At 41.8% G+C, this 23,295-nt stretch overlaps 4 protein-coding genes across 7 annotated transcripts; 1 reads left to right on the plus strand and 3 right to left on the minus strand.

Moving 5' to 3' along the window:
• Positions 1–907: 907 nt before the first annotated feature.
• nxf1b (nuclear RNA export factor 1b) lies at positions 908–11,445 on the minus strand. Its single transcript, XM_047020798.1, has 21 exons — positions 11,249–11,445; positions 10,229–10,466; positions 8,030–8,174; positions 7,827–7,910; positions 7,595–7,699; positions 7,186–7,266; positions 6,900–6,969; positions 6,709–6,797; positions 6,406–6,513; positions 6,159–6,268; positions 3,755–3,791; positions 3,185–3,256; positions 2,997–3,052; positions 2,738–2,845; positions 2,586–2,644; positions 2,163–2,278; positions 2,027–2,069; positions 1,833–1,905; positions 1,546–1,728; positions 1,182–1,242; positions 908–1,090 (listed from the first exon to the last, which is right to left on the minus strand). The coding sequence occupies exons 1-21, from the start codon at positions 11,280–11,282 to the stop codon at positions 1,052–1,054; spliced, it is 1,911 nt and encodes a 636-aa protein (XP_046876754.1). The 5' UTR covers positions 11,283–11,445; the 3' UTR covers positions 908–1,051.
• A 429-nt stretch (positions 11,446–11,874) lies between these two features.
• bscl2 (BSCL2 lipid droplet biogenesis associated, seipin) lies at positions 11,875–16,472 on the minus strand. The gene is made up of 10 exons (XM_047020799.1): positions 15,958–16,472; positions 15,658–15,736; positions 15,277–15,420; positions 14,692–14,826; positions 14,357–14,454; positions 13,981–14,122; positions 13,781–13,859; positions 13,619–13,693; positions 13,321–13,377; positions 11,875–13,142 (listed from the first exon to the last, which is right to left on the minus strand). Exons 1-10 carry the CDS (start codon positions 16,272–16,274, stop codon positions 12,934–12,936), a joined length of 1,335 nt encoding a protein of 444 aa, XP_046876755.1. The 5' UTR covers positions 16,275–16,472; the 3' UTR covers positions 11,875–12,933.
• Positions 16,409–20,709, plus strand: gng3 (guanine nucleotide binding protein (G protein), gamma 3). 3 transcript variants are annotated; one of them, XM_047020807.1, is made up of 3 exons: positions 16,409–16,490; positions 19,344–19,443; positions 19,707–20,709. In XM_047020807.1, the coding sequence occupies exons 2-3, from the start codon at positions 19,345–19,347 to the stop codon at positions 19,833–19,835; spliced, it is 228 nt and encodes a 75-aa protein (XP_046876763.1). In that variant the 5' UTR covers positions 16,409–16,490; position 19,344; the 3' UTR covers positions 19,836–20,709. The 3 variants fall into 3 exon arrangements, with proteins under 3 accessions (XP_046876763.1, XP_046876762.1, XP_046876761.1); XM_047020806.1 differs by having other exon boundaries at positions 16,485–16,572; XM_047020805.1 differs by lacking the exon at positions 16,409–16,490 and adding an exon at positions 17,991–18,170.
• Positions 20,710–20,711: 2 nt separating this feature from the next.
• banf1 (BAF nuclear assembly factor 1) lies at positions 20,712–22,772 on the minus strand. Of its 2 annotated transcripts, none has more exons than XM_047020803.1 (3): positions 22,634–22,772; positions 22,013–22,182; positions 20,712–21,796 (listed from the first exon to the last, which is right to left on the minus strand). In XM_047020803.1, exons 2-3 carry the CDS (start codon positions 22,136–22,138, stop codon positions 21,650–21,652), a joined length of 273 nt encoding a protein of 90 aa, XP_046876759.1. In that variant the 5' UTR covers positions 22,139–22,182; positions 22,634–22,772; the 3' UTR covers positions 20,712–21,649. The 2 variants fall into 2 exon arrangements, with proteins under 2 accessions (XP_046876759.1, XP_046876760.1); XM_047020804.1 differs by lacking the exon at positions 22,634–22,772 and adding an exon at positions 22,316–22,407.
• Positions 22,773–23,295: the final 523 nt, after the last annotated feature.

A 23,295-nucleotide genomic window follows, 5' to 3' on the forward strand; every position in this document is an offset into this window, starting at 1 on the left:
TGCGATCTGTTTTTGTTTTGTCACTTTGTCCTTTGATTTGGGTAGAAATGTTCTGGTATTAAAGGGGGGGGGGGCGGGAGGGGGGTATTTCACATCTCTAATGGAGGCAGGGCAGTATAGTCTCCATTTTTGTTTAATGTTTATATGGACGATGTTAATGCTTTTAAATGATTGTAGAACGGGTTGTAGGGTTGGTAACAGTATCATCAGTCATCTAATGTATGCTGATGATTTAGTAATTCTGACTATATAGTGCTGGACAACAAGAGATGTTACAGGTGTGCTCCAAATATGTATCCGATTTTGATATCCAATACAATAAAAAGAAAAGTAACATGATTTCCCAGAGCAGGGGGGACTCTAAACTCTCTTCCTCAGACTTCTTGTCTGGAAACAAACAATGTTATTGATGAATGTAAATATCTGTGCTGACCTGTCTGATGACAGAGACATTAATAGACAGTGTCGAATGCTTAATGGACAAGCTAAAATGCTGATCCGAAAGTTTGGTGCATGCTCACCACCAGTTAGGACCAAACCTTTCAACGCATACCGTACCCCCATGTATACTGCCCACTTGTGGAGGCACTGCAAAAAGAGTAGTATGCACAGACTGAATGTTGCCTATAATGATGGCTTGCAGATGCTGCTAAGGGTACAGTGCAAGCCAAATGTTTGTTAATGTGGATGTGCCCACCTGCCCTGCTGTGCTGCACAGACTCATGTACAGCTGCATGTGCAGACTATGAACAGTATCATCCTGGTACTGACCAATCCGGCATTAAGTCTAGTACGATACTTTTCTAATATGTGGACTCACTGGCGTCTGAGCCAACTCAGAAAATGATGTACCTCGTGATTTTATTATGTTTGTCTGCATGTTGTCTTGTAATCTATGAACCTAGTAAGTGTCCGAAATAAAGCTTATGATGATTTATCAATTTTAATCACATTGGGTATACATAGCTCTCCAAATGAGAGAATCTGTTCAATGAAAGGAAAAGTTGATATGACAAATTAAAAAGTTAATACATTTTACAAATCGGCCTCTTCACTTGATGAAAGCAACATCTGGGATCTTGCCATGGGCCTGAGGAAATAGAACAGTGTTCTAGGTGAGGCTTTCACACTGAATAAAACACAGAATAAAAGTGTTATCCACACAAAATTTGCCTCAGTACCTTAAGGTCTGTGAACACTTGCGCAGCCAAGTTGAAGTCCCACTTGTTATCCTGCAGGCACCTGAAACAGCAAGGATGGTCAACAAACATCCAACAGATACAATTTCTCCCACAAAAACAGACAAAAATCAGGACAAAATCAACCGCAGAGCTGCGTTAACTAGGGGGTCAGATGGCTGAGCGGTGAGGGAGTTGGGCTAGTAATTAGAAGATTGCCAGATTGATTCCCCGCCTTGCCAAATGACGTTGTGTCCTTGGGCAAGGCACTTCACCCTACTTGCCTCGGGGTGAATGTCCCTGTACTTGCTGTAAGTCGCTCTGGATAAGAGCGTCTGCTAAATGACTCAATGTAAATGTAACTCACTTCTGCGACCACTCCAGGTTCATGCCAGACTTTAGGGAGAAAGCCGTGAGCATCTCCTGCTGCGGGGCGGACAGCGAGGGCACGGGGCTGCTGGAGGGCGTGGGCGCGGGCGCCACGAAGGCGCGGCGGATCTCCTCCGTCGAGGCGTTGCGTACAAACAGCTGGTCGTTCACGATGCACAGACTGGGAGCCGACAGGGGGACAGGGTGAGTCACGTGTACAGAAGATGTATCACAGATTCGGTTTGGGTGCGGTAGGAATGGGTTGAATCAGAATCAGAACTCTACCTCGTTCCTCCTGCCGGGACTGTGACGAACACACGAGTGAAGGCTCTGACAGAGTCCCTGGATTTACCTTCAACTGAGAAACAACACAAGGAAGAAGTCAGGTCAACATTCTAAAAGCTACTCCATTAGTCCCAGAATTCTCAGCGAGGATTAGAACAGAATTCTCAGTGAGAAACAGCTCCAGACATACACACCCTCTTTGAAGATTCCGCTGACGGTGAAAGCTAGCAACGTGTTCTGTTGGGCGACAAACAGGGAGTCCAGTTAAGGTCACGATCACAATGAGAGACAAGCTTAGCCTGGTGAGGTAATGGCTAACGGCTAACTCACAGTGAAGGTGTTGACGTCGATGTTGAGGGACGTGGTGTCGTGCTGGGTTTTTGGCAGTTCATTCAGGAAAGCCACCACGTTCAGACGTGTGTTTTTTAATAGGCGAAACCGCGTAGCTGTGGACCGAGACACAGGACGTTTTTCCTTCTTAAAGTAATAAACCAATTACGAATGTTCTCCTTATACAAAGCAGTCAACAGTAATGACTTTGAACCCATTAACCAAATAACTGTTTAATTTGGTATTTAAAGTAGTTAGTGACATCATTTTTTACTACTTATACTAAGCAGTGACCTTAATACTCGTTTACTTATTACGCAATATGATAAACCATCTAATTATAAAAGGCGAGCGATTCATTTTCCAGAAGATTGACTTTGTCGAGCTCAACGATCAAATAAAACATGCAGGAGTGAGACTCACTGGGGTCTTTCACCTTCTTCAGATTGCGGCTGTCTTTCTGATAGTCCCCGAGACTGCACCTGCCCACGCGAGAAACCAGCGGTAGTTTAGAAGAGAAACAAACGTCCACGCCTTTCTGTGTTTACAGGAGGAGCTGTGGCTACGTCTTGTACCTGGAGGGATTCTGCATGGTGAAGGGGATGACCAGGGAGAAGGTCGCCACGTCATGGTAGGCATCCAGCAGGGCCTGTCGGTCTCCGGAGTCGTACACACTGTAGTATCTGTAAACACATGGAACCAAAACACACGCTTCAAACTAAACACTGCGGTCAGAAAGCATCTCGCGCTGGCTAAATCGCGTAAGCGCTTGCGTCAATGTTTGCCCACGACGATCTCTCTCCTCGTGTTTTAGCGTGAAGAAAGGAAACTCACTGGTGGAGGAATGCCAGAATGGGACCTTTGATCTCTTCAGAGCCGAAGTAACTGGGCTGGAAACGTATACCAGAGATGGAGAATTCTTCATTTAATGGGAATGTTTAACACACTAACCCTCCCCCTCAAATATATGAACTATATGGTAGTAAAGCTCTTAGCAGTACAGCGATGGGGCGGCTGGTTACCTTGCAGGGGGGCAGGGCGGCAGGAGCCACCTCCACATCAAACCCTATAGGGGTGGGGAGATCTTGACCATCCTGAGAGAGAGAACATGGAGGTGTGGAAGGAGAGAGAGAACATGGAGGTGTGGAAGGAGAGAGAGAACATGGAGGTGTGGAAGGAGAGAGAGAACATGGAGGTGTGGAAGGAGAGAGAGAACATGGAGGTGTGGAAGGAGAGAGAGAACATGGAGGTGTGGAAGGAGAGGGAACAGAAAACCCCAAACAGGTCAATAAAATACATCCTGATCCCTAATCCCTTTGCAAACGGTGAGCTGAGGTTAGCTACTTGGTAATTAGTCTGTTCTTGACTCCGGAATAGTGTGGACTATGCAGAACTGATCCTAGCTCTTCTGCTGTTATTTCAATATATTTGTTAGTCACTTTGGATAAAAGCATAAGCTAAATAAATCATGTATTTATTCATGTTAATTAATGACATGTTTTTAAAAACATGATTGGTTAACTTATTTTTTTTAAATCATTTTAGCCTTCACAATGTCACGTCAATGACCAGTCTTTGATCCAGATGCTTACCAGTTTGAGGAGCCGGGGAAAGCGTGCCCTCACAACGCTGTCTCACATCCACACACACAGGAGAGGAGAGTACAGGTGTTTAGAGATAACACAATACAAACACAGATGTGGCTCACATTACCAACAGAACACAGTACCCACAAAACACTGCAACTCACACCCAACTATATCCCCTTATGCACACACACATCACAACACTAAACCAGACTGTACCAATATTGCAATCATCCCTGAGACTGTTTGTCCAGACACTATTGTCAAATGAGGGTACACACATTTAAAAAAAAGTATAACCAAAGTATTTTAAGTAAAACAAATGTATACGTACTTATCTAAAAGAGGGCCAATGCTTTAACACAGTGCATTTGCAGGAGCTTTTTGTGTTTAGAAAAAGTGCAAATAACATCCCCAATTCTGCGTTTGGCATTCATACCCCGCCCCCCCCTCTTTTTTCCAACATGGTACTCACCCCTCTGTGATACTCACCATTCCCCCCCCCCACACACACACACACACACCGGTACATACCAACACGCAGTCTTGAAGGGGGTGGAAGTGGTGTGAGGGGCATTTGTTGCCATAAACGTTGGTTGACACAACCAAGAAACATGTTGCTTTCACCCCACAGGGGAGCAAGTGAGTGAGTTGAAATGGCCCATTCAGTGGTTAGGGAGATATAAAAATAATGTTGCCTAGCTATATTGTACCGTAAATGAACAAACAGACATGGAAGAAAATAAATTATAGTGTGTGAAAGAGCCTAGAGATGGAGTGAGTAGTGATGAGTCCAATCAATCTGCTCATTAAGAAAAAAACCATGTCAGAACTGCATCACATCAAAACCAAGATAAAATAGCAGGCAAGACAGCCAGACATTGAAGTTAGTATGTGAAAAAAAAAAAAATTAAATAATGAGTGAAAAAATAACAATGAAGATAAGCTCTGAAATCCCCGACATTACACGTGTAACATTGATGTAATATAGCAATCTGAACCACACCTTTAAAATGCCCATCGTGTCATGGATTTGGGATTATATGGTGTAATTATTAGAATAGGGCAGATCAAGTACTTTAATGCTCTTGTTGTTTCGGAGGGCTGATTTATCAGAGCCCTAAACTCCATCAGAGTCATCTCCGTTCTGGAATACATTTAAGATCTGCATGACCGTGCTGCCCTTCTAGAATCCATTTACGGAACGTTCTAGAATCCATTAAGGTCTGCATGCCCATAGAAAAGCATCCTGTCCTTCATTCAAGGTCTTCCTTCCTCTCTGGCTGTGGACCAACGTGCCATAAATCACTGATAAACTCGTGCTAAGGGACTTTACATGGCATGGCTCTTCAATTACAAAGAACTCTCTCCCTCCCCAAACCAACAGCCTGCTCCTCATTCCTCTCGTCATCCGTCCCTTCGTCCGTGGTCGCGTCTGTATGAAACAGCTTGTGCAGCGACAACACGGAGTCGTCAAGTGCGTGACTGTGCCTGCCTTAGGTTGCCCCGGATCTGGAGGTAGGGTCTTACCCGTCTTTGGCTAACCAGCCTTCAACACTTGCGACGTTTTTCAGGCTGAGTATGTGTCAGGGTGGAGGGGAGGAGGCAGCCAATCAGCCAACTCAGCAGAGGGTCCCCATAGGAACATCACAGGATTACAGGGGGGTTTTCCCCCACAGAGCCAGCTCTTGACAAAGTTTTGGGGGCACCAATCGACAGGCGCCCAACGTAGTCTAGCCAGAGTTTGATGTATTCAAGTTTAGGTGTAAGTGTGTTGAAATGCTTTGAGGAATTGAATGGGTTTGGTGTGGTATGTTTTTGTCAAATGCACGTGGGGAGCAGGGGGGTTCAGTCTCATCTCCACTGCTGATGCTGATGTGCAAAGAAGATAAGGGATATTTCAAGAAAGAGGGGGAAAAGTGATAGGTTAACATAGGAAACTAAAACCAGTACAGTTGAGCCCGTATCTAGAATTGCACAGGAGTAGCATAGTTATAAAGGCCAGATTTGGATATGCAATTAAGTAACCATATATATATATATATATATATAAAAAGATACAGGGGCAATCTCAACAAGTGTAACGCAGGGATGGTATTAAGCAGGTGTATCCAAACATCCCTCCTGAACAGACTGGATGTCAGGGAGTGGCCCTCAGAGAGTACAGGTCAGACTGCTCCCAGGCTGGACAGATAACACAGCTGACGCACAGCTAGGGCTTATCTAGAATTAACCACCAAGCGGTATCCTCCCCCTCAGGAGGAGAATTTAATCCAAATAATCATCTTTCCTCACTCCCCACCCTTATTCACTAAAAGGTATACTAACCCACCCCCCTTCCTATCCACCTCCCAGTATACGGCCCCCAGAGAGCCCCCCGTCCCCCCTCCTGTTGTGAGCGTGGGCTGACCTGATGTAGGCGGCCTGGTCTTTGAAGAAGCTGCAGAGAGGGTTGCTATCCAGCCACAGCTCGGCCAGCTTCAGGCCCTTCAGCTTGTCCAGTTCGCGCTCCGCCTTCAGCTGAAACCACAGGAAAGGGAACCGACTGAGACACGTGTGGCGTGTGACCTGAGTCACATGGGTTCAACTCCCTCCTCCAGGGGCCCCCGGCGGCAGGAGGGCAGTGTTGTGTTGGGCTCTGGAGCCAGCGGCCTTACCTCGTTGTGGGAAAGATTAAGGGTCTTCAGATTGGGAACCTTCTGCACCAGCTCTGCTAGATCATCCAGTCTGGACAACTTGTTGTTGCTGAGGTTCAGGCAAACAAGCTGCAGTTGTTGGGGTGGGAAAGAGATCAGCAAGACATGAATACATGGTGTTTAAAATGTATAACTTTTTTGTTAAAAATATTTGACGTTTGATATATTATAATTGCTTTCTTCAAATGTACTAGTATTTACTGCATGCTTCAAATGACTTTTTTTCTTCCTGTATCATATTGAGGACATTCTATTCCGCCTCACCTCTGGAATGTTCTCTTCAATGATCTTGATTATAGCTTGCATGGAGTTCTTTCTGTTTAATGCCACATCAATGTTCTGAGACACAAGATCTGTGAAGACAGGAAAGACACAGTCAGACATGGGAGTTGAAGATATGGGTTTAGAATTGATGCCTACCATTCCTGTTGAATACTGAATTAACGAGTATTTACCTGGGTCAATCTGGATGTTGTTCAAATCAAGCGCTTGTTGAGAGCCATCAAAGCGTTTTGCCATGCATTGCTGTGAGGAAACAAAGATTGTACAGGCACCCAAACATTAAGAGGAAGTACATAAAAAGAGAGTCATGAAATCACATAAAGACCCAAGCATCACAAAATGCTGTCAAATGCCAGTCAAGTGAGCGACCTCAGGTTGGATACAATTAACAGTAAAAACATCAGGCATCTGGCACTTATCAACTCCTTATTACCATTATACCATTCATCACATTCATACCTTTAAGTGTTCCAAATCCTCGGGTTTAAGTTCGGTCTGAAGAAACGCAGGTGGTGCACACGGAAACATCATCACTGTCACCTGCAAAGAGATTGTAGAGTGAATACATCTCAATGATCACATTAAGCGATGGATGATATAACTGCCCTGCACTGGAAGTCCCTTCTGATATACTCTGAGGGAGTCAGATGGCTGAGCGGTGAGGGAGTCGGGCTAGTAATCAGAAGGTTGCCGGATCGATTCCCCGCCCTGCCAAATTACGTTGTGTCCTTGGGCAAGGCACTTCACCCTACTTGCCTCGGGGGGAATGTCCCTGTACTTACTGTAAGTCGCTCTGGATAAGAGCGTCTGCTAAATGACTAAATGTAAATATACATCATCCACACAGTGTGTAAAGCGAGGCTGGTACCTTGTAGCCCTTGTTATCCGTTATCCTCCGTGACACCTTAGTGAGCGCATTCGCAGTGGTTGAATCTTCTATGTAGAACTGTGCTCGGTTGCCTTCTAGGTGGTACTTTGAAAAAGAGAGGGATGAAAATCATATTCAATGGATAGCCCACAAAAGTAAACCTAGATGTGTAATATAATGATGGACTGGAAGATTGCACAACTTAAATGCAACCTCTCCAACACTGCCTTACCTGTACTGGGGTGAAGGGCATGGTGCAGAGGTTCTGAAGCGACTTTAAAAGCCAATCTTTATCATATTTCCGTCCATGGGGAATCTAAACAAAAGGTCATTTCCCATTGAGATAAATCAGAAAGCAACAACAGTGAAACTTAATTATTATTCTTGATGATTTGGTGTAAAGAACAGTGCAGGACTTGACAGAAGCACACTTACAGATATCCTGAACCAGGTCTTCCGGCCACCTCCGTTTCCATCCCCTCGGTGGTTCCCCCGACCACGCTGACCTCCTCCCCCCCCCCCTCTCGAGCCCCGATCAAAGCGATCATCTCTACGACGATTAGGCCTCCCATAAGGATTACTATTGGGGGGAAAAATAAAGAACAATAATTATCACTCCGGCCATTTACCTTTAATTCATTTGAATAGCGACATACAGTTACTGCATTTAGTACGTTAAGAAGAAAATCAAGGATCTGAAGTGCATACAGAAGTTCTGACTGTATTTCAGGTCACTAAGAGTCTAGGAAAGGTCTGTATTTGCCAGGCAACAATAACAAGGCAACATTTAAATATCCCTCATAATTTGTTCATGCAGACAGTAGGAGCTAAATCTTTTTTTGCGTTTTGGACGTCCATATGGACGTCCATAGACTGACGGCGATGGCTGCTGATCTTTGCATGGATGGACGGACGGCGATGCTGTTCAGAGTGCCGTCCATAGAGGGAGCATATATTTTGGACGGCGTCATAGCCGTCCATACGGACGGCGATGCTGTTCAGAGTGCCGTCCATAGAGGGAGCAGATATTTTGGACGGCGATGGATTAGCAGGGACGTCCCTCGTGCCGTCCATAGAGGGAGCAGATATTTTGGACGGCGTCATAGCCGTCCATATGGACGGCGATGCTGTTCAGAGTGCCGTCCATAGAGGGAGCATATATTTTGGACGGCGATGGATTGAATGTTTAGCAGGCTGTTGAGCTAACAGAACTGCCGAAGGCTACCATAGCATGTAGCTAGCTACATTAACTTTGGATGACTCAATCTTTTGTCAAGTTAATTTGTATGAATTGCATGTTAGTGCAATATTTACGCCTTCTGTTTTTTTACATAATCAGCAGTATGATCTCATGACAATATAGACTTGAAAAACAATATGTTATGGTTTGGGTTTGCCTATAGGCTACATATATTTTAATTATTTCGAGAATTGTTAATAAAGACTCATTTAAAATTTTAACATTGTGTTATGACCCTATGAAATACAATGCCTTTTAGGGCTTTACATAATCATCAGTATAATCTCATGACAATATAGACTTGAAAAACAATATGCCTATGTTATGGTTTGGGTTTGCCGAGATATAGGCTAGGCCTGCATATGTTTTAATTATTTTGAGAATTGTTAATAAAGACTCATTTAAAATGTTAACATTGTGTTATGACCCTATGAAATACATTGCCATTTAGGTCTTTTAAACCGTCAGTTTTAAGTGTTTTATGGGTGGATTTGGAGCCACCAGTCAGTAGCTCCAATGTTGCGCACGAACCACTTTGAGCGGAGACAAATGCAAAACGTAATAGCCTATGGGCCTAACACTCCAAATTTTAAAATTTTAAATGAGTCTTTATTAACAATTCTCGAAATAATTAAAATATATGTAGCCTATAGGCAAACCCAAACCATAACATATTGTTTTTCAAGTCTATATTGTCATGAGATCATACTGCTGATTATGTAAAAAAAACAGAAGGCGTAAATATTGCACTAACATGCAATTCATACAAATTAACTTGACAAAAGATTGAGTCATCCAAAGTTAATGTAGCTAGCTACATGCTATGGTAGCCTTCGGCAGTTCTGTTAGCTCAACAGCCTGCTAAACATTCAATCCATCGCCGTCCAAAATATATGCTCCCTCTATGGACGGCACTCTGAACAGCATCGCCGTCCATATGGACGGCTATGACGCCGTCCAAAATATCTGCTCCCTCTATGGACGGCACGAGGGACGTCCCTGCTAATCCATCGCCGTCCAAAATATCTGCTCCCTCTATGGACGGCACTCTGAACAGCATCGCCGTCCATATGGACGGCTATGACGCCGTCCAAAATATCTGCTCCCTCTATGGACGGCACGAGGGACGTCCCTGCTAATCCATCGCCGTCCAAAATATCTGCTCCCTCTATGGACGGCACTCTGAACAGCATCGCCGTCCGTATGGACGGCTATGACGCCGTCCAAAATATATGCTCCCTCTATGGACGGCACTCTGAACAGCATCGCCGTCCGTCCATCCATGCAAAGATCAGCAGCCATCGCCGTCAGTCTATGGACGTCCATATGGACGTCCAAAACGCAAAAAAAGATTTAGCTGCCTCTCCATGCAGAAGAAGAAAAATGGTACTGACAATCTTTGTTGAGAGGAAGAGTCCTGCGAGTTGCTGTCCATCATGGCGACATCCCCATCCTCGTCATCAAACCTTGCTCTGGGTCCAGGGCCGCCACCTCCCCCCCTCTGACCACCTCCTCTTGGGCCCCCATGTCTGGATCTTGCCGCTGGCGCTTGGTCGCTGTACATAGGAGCTCGGAATGGCCCCCGACCTTTACGATTGCGAATCTTCTGTCCTCCCACTCGGTCATCATGATCTGGTGGGCGAAGGGTTACCACACTGGTTTAGTCCACTACAAAATGATATTCAGATGCTACTGGCGGCAGTTGTTAAATTGAGCATTTAACCTGTTATGTTAGGACACAACTTTTGGTATCCCTAAAGTCTAATAAATGATGTTCGACAGAACATTCCTTCGTTTAACTAGATGTCTATAGACTGCCCACTCAAATCGCTGTAGCTAGTTGGCCGTATGAAATATCTGACTTGATACTAGCTAACACGAGCTGTTTGTTTACGCACGTTGTAGATTAAGCCATTTTGCTGGAAAGCAAGCCAAGCAATGGCCTGGCTGACTAGTTAGCAAAGCTGGGAACTTGTTGACGTGTTTTGAGTTTAATAAGTATTACAATTTAGGTAGCTAACTTCATAACGTGTGACCAGCTAGCTATTTCACAACAGCGCTTAACTAGCTAGCCATGTTTCAGACGAAGCATTATCCAGCTAACCACTAGGTTAACGTTGATCATTGTAAGCTTGCTACAGCTAATGTTTACTTACTAAAACAAGTGGGAAATCATCATAAAATCTCGCCAGATTGCTTTTTAGCTACACTGTTACACACAACCCCAAGCCATGGACGTGTTCATAGTTGTATACACCAAAGAGAAAAATGACCCACAACGTTGTCATGTTAGGTAGCTACCTACTGTAAGCTAGTAGTTCTAACATAACACAACCAAGCCAGCTAGCTCGCAACGAAGATCAGGCTAACACATTAGCTGTCTGGCTAAATTAGTGTTGAAGTACTGGACATACCGTTGTTAAAACGTGAATCGTCAGTTGTTGACATACTCAAGTCCCAAGTAATGCGGGACCAAATCAATCTCAAAATAGCGGGGTTGTGTTTTTAGCTCGCTAGCTACTTCGATTAACAGAATCAATTCATTACTAGCTATCTTGCTAATATCGCTAGTGTTGCTTTGTCCACGCGGATACGTACGTTTGAATGCGTTATCTGGGCATGTGCCGTCATAGGCGGAAATGTCGGGGGGGACATGGGGGACACGACCCCCAACCCTGGGAAAAATAGGATTTTTTAATAATATACATTTAACTTATTACAATGTAGGCTATGTGTTACAGCAGTAATTTTGGTGTCCCCCTCAGGAATTGCTCTTGAGAAAATGTCATATAATTCCCCCAAAATTGATAGCAGATTTTCGCAACTGTGTGCTGTCAAACTTTTTCAAGTCAAGGAAGGTCAGAGCAGGGCTTGATGCTGAACACGATCCGTTTTGGAATAGAAGCAATTATTTTATTTTTTAGCTTTTTCTAAAAGTTAAAAAATAGCATTCCCGAGCAATTCCCTCCCCAAGTCTACATTGACAAATAAAGCATGAATAAAAATCATGATAAAAAAAGAAAACTCCAATAACTTTATATTAAGCAGAACCAGGACAGATTTTAATAAAGATGCATTACAAGAACTGCTCTTTCGTGTACCATTAGTTCACCTTTAGTAGCTAGGGAGGACCTAGGTCATTAATCAGTGACATTGGATACAATATATTTATTTCTACTTGCTTCATAATATTACTTTATTTTCATTCATACGAGTCAATATATGATTATCATTGTCCACAAGTGCATAAGTTAAGCACGAAAACATTACATCCAAGAAAATACCACGTAACAAGGCCACTGCCACGCTAACAAATATGGTTCCCATTACACTTCCATTTGAACTTAACACATCCTTCCTAATGTAAGCATCTATATAAAACCTAGAAATGAATTAGACAAAAGACAAATACAATCGTTTTAACAAAGTGGCCCTAAAAACTAAGAATACGTATAATGACTGTGAAGTGAAGAATAAGTCCTCAAGAATAGGACTTATGACAAAACGCTGTAGGCCTAGTAAAAATCTGAAACTGATTTTAGAACCAAAAGGTAACACTGATGCTGATGTGAATAAGAATCTTGTTTTTCTAGAGTTTTGCACAAATGTAAGGCTTCCAACAAGATATTTAATTTTTTTCTGTAGCTTCATCCACATCTAAAATGTATCCTAATTATGTAAATAATTCAGGCTAAAGAATACCCAAAGCACAAGTAATGAAATAATCATTTAAAAGAGGCCTGTTGGTAACAGTAGGGAATTGGCTTCATCAAAGTGATAACCTGCCATGTCTTGGCTGGTTGTTTAAATACAAGTAGCATAAATTCATCCATGTCCCTTCAGAACTATCTAGGACCTGAATACATACATGAAAAGCGTAACACAGGATCTGAGGTTAAGGTTTTGAATGAGGTAAACTTGTCATCAAGACAGGAAAATAAACAAGTTTGCCAAGCCGATAAAAGGAAAAACTTGCACGTGCATCTTGCGTGTATGTTAGTGCCCAATAGTCTTTGTTTGCTGTTGACAAGTCCGGGTTTTTGTTCTCTCTCGTTGAGGAACCCCTGATCGTGTAGTCATCTGAGCACTGTCTCGTGATTCACAGGCTCATCCAGGGGCCCTGTCTCTGGCGAAGTGTGGTTTCACCCTGTTGAGGCACCTGGGGTCCCTCCGCGAGGTTCCTCCTGGTATCTTTACCCTCCAGGCCATTCAGATTCTCAGGCTCCTCCGCACTCACGTTAGTCCCAGCGGCCTGGGGGACCTCCAGGAACACCGGGGGATCGTCAGAAGACGAATCCATAGTTGAGCCTGACACCAGGAAGCAGAAAGAGAGAGAGGTCATTGAGGAATGCTGACCCCCATAGGGAAGACATGGTCTGTGCTGTGCTTTATGGTCTGTAGTTTACACTGAGTAAAAGACACCAAGGAAAGAACTTGGATCATTCTGAGGGATTCTGATTTGATTTATTTTTTGCCTGACAGTTACCTGTGTCCTCAAATGTCTCGTTCACAGAACCGATCACATCAGGCGTTTCAAGCTCCCCTACAAACACAAACAAGCAACACATTTAACTGTGAAATAGACTTTATAATGCACAAAAACAGTCTTACAAATGAGCTTGGGTAATAGGTATAGCTCAGTAGTAGAGAATTAAACTGCAGATCAATGGTTTGTATGTTCAATTCCTTTTATGTCGCTTTGAATAAAAGCATCTGCTAAACGAATACATTCTTTTTACGAGTTATAACGAAGTCCCTTTGAACTTCCACCAATTCCTTCTCACCAGTCTCTTTCAAACTTAATGCTTCTTTCGTTTCCTGATCTTTGTATGGCTCTTTCGCCTCCTCTGCGATCCTTGCTGAAAGACATTCGCATTATGCCCCTGTTACTTCAGGCATTCGACAAGAAACGCTGAATGGATCTGATGTGTTGTTAAGTCACTCACTCTGGGAAGAGGCTCTGTCCATGCGCTTCCGAGCCTCATCTCTCCTCTGCTGCAAGCGAGTGGAATCACCCATCGTGACCTTGGGCGTACACAAGACAAAACAACATCGATAAGGACCAGGCTAGGCCAGTCATAAGCAGGAATCCATGTAAGACTAGGGTTCACACAAAGCACAGAACAGAAGATGGTCAGTCTTTTACCCGGACTCGTACTTGCTCCGGGGGCCACGGCCCCCCCCATATGAACTGCAGGTAGCTGAAGAGCATGATGGCACTGAGGAAGGTGAAGTTGCTGAGCACGCCGATCACCGCAGACGTCAGGGGGAAGTTGTAGAGAATGTACCTGGAATGAAGAGGAAACCAGGATGAGGAAAATACCTAGTAGAATGGCATGAATAAATACTTATTGAGAGAGATACAGAATCATTAAAGAGAAAAATCAAGTAAGGAAATTATCCACTGGAGGAGCCATGTAAAACAAATAATTTCAAAAGAAAATAATATTAAGATATTCCATAAACTTTACCAGGTATATCCTAATCTGAGGTAGTTAAACTAATATTATATGTGACAGCACCTGATTCCAGTGAAGTAAGCATGGATCCGAAGCTGGGCAGAATAGATCTGTACACGCCGAGATTGGAATTCTATCACTGCCCCAATAGTTGGTTGATACTGTCGTCAAGGAGATAACAGATCACAGTTTGAGCTACTGAAGATATAGGGAGGGAACATAGGAGGAGAAGTGCTATTTCAAAGAAATCATTAGAGCTACACACGAGTAAATCAGATTACGTGGACCACTATCAAATGCTGATCACAAGACCAATGCAATTCAGTAGCATAGACAACAGGAAACGCCAAATGTGAAGGCAGTGTTGGAGAGGAAAATGGATTGGAAATGCCACATACAGAGTTTGTCTTGTAGTCTGAGTAGAGCTCAACGTCAACGAGCTGCTTCTGCTCTACCATCCCCGTCACCAAGAGAGGAGAGAACAGGAGGGTACTCAGGGTTTGCAGAAGACTTGACCGATAGTGCAGCATTGCCTGAAGGGAAAATTAGTTTTAGGAGGCACAAGTTATGAAACGATCAACACATCTACACTTTGCTCTACAGCTGAATTGACCCAATAGCTGTTCTCGCAAATGACAAGCTGTCTATACGACTTCAATAAAGAAGCAGGGATTAAAAGGAAGGCTTATTAACCAAACTTTCTCATTGCCATTTTCAATTATTGCATTGAAAAAGTAAGTAATATCAGAAAAGCTAGGGTAAGCTAGCTAAGAGTGTACCTGGGAATAACAATATGGCAAAGTTTGACAAGAAAGACCATAAAAGTAAATAACCACTGCAATAAAACCTAACAGAACAGGCTAACAGAACTTTATTAGTCACTTAGTTTACATTGTCATATGAACTGGCATATACTGTGTTTACACTGAACAACAAAATTCATCATTGCAACCGAAAGCACCCGAACTGTGTGCATCACTCACCGATCGCGCTACAGATGATACAATCTGCCCGTTATTGGAGTAACAAGACATCTTAATCATAAACATTCCCAGCTGTTCATTGACTGGAGATTCAGGCATTTCCAGCTCTAATGAGATTCTATATGGCTGACCATGGATCATGACCTAGACCAAGCAACAAAAATACAGACTTTGGAAGTCAAGGTTTCATTTATCGTGCATCATTGCTTAATTGTTTAGACATACATGGTACAGTGGGTACTCTTTTTTCAGACTATAAACAGAAACAAATGAACTGGTTTCTGACTGAAAAACGTCTTAGAGATGCTAGAGATTATACATGTTTGCTAAGGGTGAAGTCAAATAGGGATAGGTCAACTAAATAAAGTGACAGAAGCAAACCTGATCTCGGCCATTCTTCAACAGAGAGATGTTGCCAACGGGGAAAGAACAAATGGCCTCAGACGACTCGCAGTCAGTCCTGAAAATAGCAGAGGTCAAGAAACGAAGCATTAGACTCAAGGAGCGTTTGCAGTAAAGAAAGAAAGAGATTACTCAACCAAAAGGTATCCATTTTACTCTTAACTAATGTAGAAGAATGCAACAGAGAGAAGTGAGGAAAGAAGTGAGGAAAGGAGGGAGGCTGGGGAGGAGGCACAAAACCAACAACCGCCAAGCTGGATCTCTGATGACTCTCAGCACCTGTAGTAGTAGTGCACTGGCGTGGAGAAGCTGACCGTGGGCATGTAGGAGTAGTAGAAACTTCCGTAGAGGAAGATGGCCACCCAGAGAATCAAGACCAGAACGCAGAAAAGGATGGCAGCTCGCAGCAGAGTCCGGCGAGCTCGAAGGAGAGTGACAGCTGCCACATCTTGCAGCCACAGCAGGACGGGTCCCATCACACGACCCATGATGTCTAACCCTGCACTGATCTGCTCAGACTCCAGTCTCCAGTCCTGAAGTCCCAATCCTTCCTCCAATCTGGTACTGCCCTTTCCCTTGGAGGTGGTTCCAGTCATTTACTGTCCTCTCTCTCTCTCACTCTCTCCCACCTCTTTTACACACGCCTTCTCTGTGTTCTTACTTGGGACAGTATGGGTTTCCTTGTATATCTATGACTGAGTCCAATTTTCTTTTCTGGGAAATTGGGTACCACAATCAAACCATCCAAGACTTGCAATTGCAGTTGTGTGGTCACATAATGTCAATGTCGGATTCGATTCGAAGCAAGTAAGGTAATTCTTTTTGTATAACATGACGATGGGACTGAATTATTGCCGCGACGTTTGTTGGATATTGAAATAGAGAGCTGAAAATGTAAGTGAAGAAAAACTTTTATTTTACTGGCCCAATCAATTTGTTCTTCTTTTGAAATAACATATATATTTTTCATAAAATTGACAATTAAACTTTCTATGCTTATTGGTCACATTTAGTTTAATGGATAGGACTAGAAATAAGCTAATAAGTGTCGTCTTTAACGATATAAGCTAGCTAGACAAGCTAACACAAAATCTGACGCGCTAGTTCGTTTAGACAGCCAGCAAAACACTAACTAATACAACACTAGCACTAACTAGACCAAACCCTTCAAACTACAGCTATCTAGCTCTACTGTAGTGCTACCTACTTCCCTAAAAAACTAATAGCGCAATATTAATAAAGCCAACTACCACTACCATTTGGCAACGTGGTGATTATTAGCGCAATAGATATTGCATATAATACGTGAATGAAATGTCTTCTACATATGTTGATAGATCTAGTTAGATAATACTTGGTACGCAGCTGTAGCCTAGATACTGTACAGTCATTACACTAATAATGCCAAAACAATGCGTTGACAGCTTGCTGTGAAATGTAAAATCAGAAGTACTTACCACTGCACCAACAGTAAACTAGTATGCATGATACGTTACACTGACTAAAATCATTTAAATGCGAAATATTACTTCACTTCGCACAAGTTTATAGGCTGCTAGCTTACGAGCTAGCTAGTAGCTACAGTCTACCCATTGCCATGCAAATCGAGTACTAGTAGAACAGCAAAACACATTCGACTCGGTACGGCATTCACGAAAGGACAGTTTTCATCCAGACCTGAACATGACAGTGCATTGTTTTTTTTTACAACGAATGTGCATCCGTAATTTTTACAATTAAATCAGACATACACTAGCGATATAACGAAACAAAATCTTTATGTTTTAGTTTTCGGCAATTACTTCTACCAGGTTTTTAGTGTTAGTCATGTGGAGCAGGGCGATGCAACAGATAGCCTACTGTATCATGTTCAATTTTTCTTAAGACCCTGTAATTAGATGATTTTGCCATAATAAATTAATGTACAAATAAATTCCTCTATGGCAAAATCATTCAAAGTGTCATAATGATAGACTTGAATGTTAAAGACAAAGGACCAGACTGCAGTAGTTCCCATGGCAACAGAGGGGAGAAGGGGAGGAGGATAACTGATGCTAATTTACACCTAAGGTACCCAATTTATTTCACCAGTGCATTTCAAATACACATTATTTAGCTAGAGCATAAACATCATTGGTAAAAACATGTTCCTCTTGCAATACATGAATAATTTCCTCTGCAAGCATCCATTTACTATTTCCCCTATTTCAAATGAGAGATGGTTTGGCCCAGCCGCATGATAAAGTGACTCCAATAGATCTCACTCCCTTTCCTTGGAAGGTTCCACTCACTGCAGAGGGGCTTCTTATCCATGAACCAGGAATCTGGTGTTCATTGTAGCAGAATTGCATGCACTGGACTGTACAGAGCAGATCTTATATTAGGGGTGGGGTTCATCTATACAGAAATTACAAACAGACAGTTTGAGAGTGAGAGGGAAAGAGAGAGCGAAGAGGAGGGAGAGATAGCACCAGAAGAGGAATTCAACAAGGGTAAGGAAGAGAGAGAGGATTAAGGAGAGGAATAAGAAGATAAGAAAAGGCAAAATTATTGAAATTGACCCAGTCCTTCATGGACTGGTCATTTGGCCTTTTTTTCTCTCCGATCATCCATTTCCTCTCATGCTCTTCAGCCATTCATGTTTTTCACTAATCTTCTATGTATTGTCCATATAACGTCAGTTGAATATGTTTGATATTTTCTTCCCATTTTCTGTTACGCAACTATATTTAAATATGTGTTTGTTTGGAAACACTAGTCAGGGGGAATCTGAATGTGTATTTAGAAAGCATGTCTGTGTTTATGACACTGTGAACAATGTAAATGGGTCTGTTGTATTCACAACAAGGCCCCTTAACTGATTATCATTTATATGTTAAGAATATTTTCTATTTCCTGTTTAATGGGTCTTGAATGAGAAGCTTTGTGCTTTGCTTATTACTGCCATGGGGAAAATAAATTTTAAAAAAGGTCTGTGTGCATGACTCCCTAAAGATAGACTTGATATGAGATACACTTTAACAGACTTCCTGTTTATCAAGCAAAGATCCAAGCTGTGCTGTGTAATAAATATACACGATAAATGCCCTCTGGACATGAGTCACCATGAAGTTATACTTGGTACTCCAACTGTAGTCTGTCTGTGAGGTAGAATCATCTACCTCTTACACTCAGATGTCAGGTTTTAAGGTCAAAGAGTCCAAGGTCTCTGTAGAAATATAAACTTGATTCAACATAGAAAGCAAAACAATGGTGCATATTCCAAAGTAAAATCACACAACAAAATAAAGCTCAATGTGATTTCAAAATCTATTAATAGGCTTTGGACAATTTTTTTTTTGTACATCTTTTTTTGTTGTAAGGTATTGGATTTCTAGCGCAAAGAGCTTTTAGCAGGAAGTAGTAAATGACACCAGAAGCCCCTGAAGAGATGGAGAGGCGGTTGGGAGGGGACGGTGAATTAGTTTTATTCTGTGTGCGTACAATCCGACAAGGAGGGACTTGAATCGAGCAGCCATTCATTTTTAGTACCATTCAGTTTCTTTGCCAGGGAAAATTACAATTTAAATTGACATATGTTGTTGGTGTCAAGACTGGCACAATCTTATCACAAATGTTATTGAAGGATTAGGTGTGTAAGTACAGTGTATGTTTTGCTGTGACAGAATGAAAGGAGACACCCCAGTGAACAGTACCATGAGTGTCGGACAAGCCAGGAAGCTGGTGGAGCAACTGAAGATTGAAGCAAGTTTTTGTCGGATCAAGGTAGGAATATTTGAATGTTGCACCTGATCAATACAAGAATTGTATTATACTATTTGTACACTAATACTGTAATGCAATTTGATTGAATTTGATAGCACTGAACTCAAAACATACTGCAAATGAACACAACAGAGTCCTGGCAAACACCCTTAATCTAATTTGTTCACAATCAGATCATTGACTGAGGTCACAGTTGTCTTCCATCCCAGAGGGTGAGAGGTTTTTACTGAATGACCCTGATCAGGTCTACTTCCTACCCACAGGTATCAAAGGCAGCTGCAGACCTTATGGCCTACTGTGGAGCCCATGCTCTGGAGGACCCTCTCATCACCCCAGTGCCCACCTCAGAGAACCCCTTCAGGGAGAAGAAATTCTTCTGTGCACTGCTTTGAGCCAACTTAGGGGGAAATTGTGATTAGATCCAGATAAACATATGTGTGCAGATGTACATGTGTTCACTACATACACAAATACAATACAGGCTGTGTTATAGCTCTCCTTTAAGACAGTACATCTTAAGCTGAATTCAATATAATACCCCGTTGTTCCTTGGAAAGTTCCCAGTTCCTTGAAAAAAATATGAATATTTGAGTGAATTCCTTATCACAATTGACATGTAATATTGTCCTATATTAAATGATGATAATACATGACAACATCCACAAAACAGCAGACAACCATGATTGAGACTTTTCATTTCCATACACCAACACATGCCAACAGGTGCAGGGAAGCAAACTGTGTAGTTATCTGGAACTTTTAATACACTTGTAGAGAATATGAATTGCTTAAAGTGTCTTTTTGTGATATTCTGATATTTGAGTGTCATTTTTTTAAACTTTATTTGTTTGTTTGTTGCAGTAGTACGTTTGTGTGGGTGCTTTGTGAAGGGTGGGATTTGGCTCACTAGCTAATCAACAGGAAGAGCACAGGGCAATACATACAAGTCCAAACATTCACTGCAAGTGAAACAGCAATGATATCAGTCGACTTCAACATTTTGCATAGAAGGGCCACCTGATTACTTTGTTTAAATTGGCTTGAGTGAGGAAAATACGATTCACTGTAGCTTATGGCAGGTGCATTTGGTAAGAGGGAAATACAATTGTTAACTGTTAATTTCAGGGATGTTATCACTTACTTGATCAGTGTTCACATATAGACCATCACTGTATTGCAGATTTCTTACCAAAAAACGAATGCAGAGCTTTGATGGAAGTAAAAAAGTGGGATATCAAAGAGGAAAATAAAATCTCTTCTCACAAATATCAAGTTTGCCTTTCATTTCTTTATTTCAGTGAATGTGTCAAAATAATCTTAACAAAAGCAAACATTGTCCAGACTGCAGTTGTCCTTCACATATTTAATTGAAAGAGAAATATAAAAACAAACATGCTTTCACAGTCGATTACAAAACATGAGTCGGTGTTTCAGTAAAACCATCCATTAACCATTAAAACCATGAGCAGCAGAAGAATTCTCAAGATCAGACCAACGCTACATAAATATTTCAGTTTGCGTTTTGCTTTTACAATTGCAAAGTGATATGTGGTGGTTGTGTGTACTACCCCACAACTCAATTAGCTGACTATTGATGACTGAATCAAATCACGTTAAGGCATTTCTTAAAACAAAATATTCAGCATCAAAACTCAATATGGTGAGAATTTAAGAAAGCTTATCTATTGGTAACATGAAAATAACATCTTGATATTTTCGGTTTCTAATAAAAAGCTATGTGGCTTTGAAATATTCTACAATGTGATTACATTTTCATTGTTTTTCATGTTAGTGAACAGGCAAACAGTTTAACAATTTCAGCAGTAGTTGCAATTCTATTGTGATTAAATAATTGATTTTGTCCCCTTTAAGTCTAAATTGAAATACACCAGCACAGAAACAGAAGACAAATGCATCAAAAAGGCTTCGGTGACGCCAAAAATATAGATGTAAAAAGGTCAGTATTTATAAGTTGCTCTGGTGGTTAACTGGAACAAAAAGATCTGTCTTGATATTTAGTAGGTCTCTGTCCAACATAATATGGTCTTATACATCTGGCTAAACTCCCTCATTCGTTTGTCAGTCCATTTGAGGTGTCGCTACGTTGGTGTGAGTCCAAAGAGGAGGTAAATATATGTTTGGAACCAAAAAACAAAAACAATCCCACTAAAAACAAACCAAAAACCAGGAGGAAATATTGTGTAGTTTACAGGAAGGAATCACACCACTCACGAAGGCAGCCATAGCAGTCGCCTTGCTGTTTCACGTTTGCCCCACACGTATCTTTCAGCCAGTCCCGAAAGAGCTCCTCATCTTTTTTCAGCACCAAGAACTGTCCAAGAACAACATAGGCCTGTGGGGGAGAGGGCATGTATGTTACTTACATGTATGCACAGTGCTATCTTGTCTGGCACCGTCAAATCAAATTTATTTGTATAGCCCTTTTGACACGCAAGCATGTCACAGAGGGCTTGTCAACAAGTGGAGTGCACTTTTATAAAGCCAATGCAAGTCTTTAAACAATATCTTACAAGACCTATAAAAAAATAAAATTAAAAAAACATTTCACCTTGTCAAAGCCTTTCTCCTCCAATCTTTTGCCGAGCACTTCTCCAATGCCTGCAAGAGCCATCACCAACTTTTCCCCCATGGGCTCTGCCACAAACTCTTTGTGTTTCTGGGATGTTGAAGACATGGCTCCTTTGTAGTTCAACGATCCTTTTCAATAGTTGCTTGGAGCTTTTAACGATAAATAAGAAAAGAAAATCATTATTGTGGGATCTTAAACCTAGCATGCCATGTTTACCGCTTAGTTTACCGCTTAGTTTACAAAGTATTAAGGCAAATAGCTAGCTATAGTCTGATTACCAACCTTGATGCACATCATGATCTCTCTACGTTCCAACTTTCACTTTCTACTTAAACCTACTTCCAGAGCCACGTGTACATATGGCGTTCCTGGCCATAATTTATCATTCTAATCTGTTATCAACAATGAGTTAGCTAACTGATTAGCAGGTAAGCTAGTTGTTCAAATAGAAAGTCAGAGCCGAGCTAGCTAGAGCTAGTTAGCAAACTAGCGAGAAAGCTAGGTGGTAAGCTAGGTAGGTTTACACCGCTAAATTTACAATACATCGACATTTGTACATTTTTACTGACGTCCTTCATAAGTAGAATGTAGGTTTACAACCTTATTACTATCGTAGACAGTTCGTTCCTCTCCGACCACTGCAGCTCAACCTGGCCTGAAGCGGTAGATGCTATCAATAGAGCGCCGCTGCGTTTAACACATTCTAATCACTTCCTTGTCCCGCCGTTTGGTCGTTTCCGTTTCCGTTAAGGTATTCATCTGATTTTTTTCCCCCTATATTATTTGGTAAAAGTGTTTTTGAAGGTCATAGTTAGAATGTAAAATAGTTTGCATTACTTATATGTTTAAATCAACCTAAATGTATACTTCGCCCCCGTAAGACCCCACAAATGAACTGTTGGCCAGTATTTCCTTAATGCAGTTTCTTCATTATTTGTTGAAAAACAAAAAATGCAAACAAGCTAATTCTGTCAATTCTTTATTACAACAATGATAAGCATTGTAGACATAATATCCTTAGTCAAAACAACAAATCCACTTTATATATAACAATAGCGACTTGACTTGATTCAATTGAGAACAAACTTAAAATGTGTGTGTGTATGCGTGTGTGAGAGAGTGAGAGACCAAACAGGAAGGGTCATCCTTGTCAAGCTCATTTGGTGATGTTGTTTCTGAGGACAGAAAAATAAAAAAAATGTTAGTGATAGGATAACATATAAAAAGTGGGATAATATATAAATAGTGGAAAACAGTATTTT

The sequence above is a fragment of the Hypomesus transpacificus genome, chromosome 5, assembly GCF_021917145.1.
Source record: "Hypomesus transpacificus isolate Combined female chromosome 5, fHypTra1, whole genome shotgun sequence".
NCBI lineage: Eukaryota > Metazoa > Chordata > Actinopteri > Osmeriformes > Osmeridae > Hypomesus > Hypomesus transpacificus.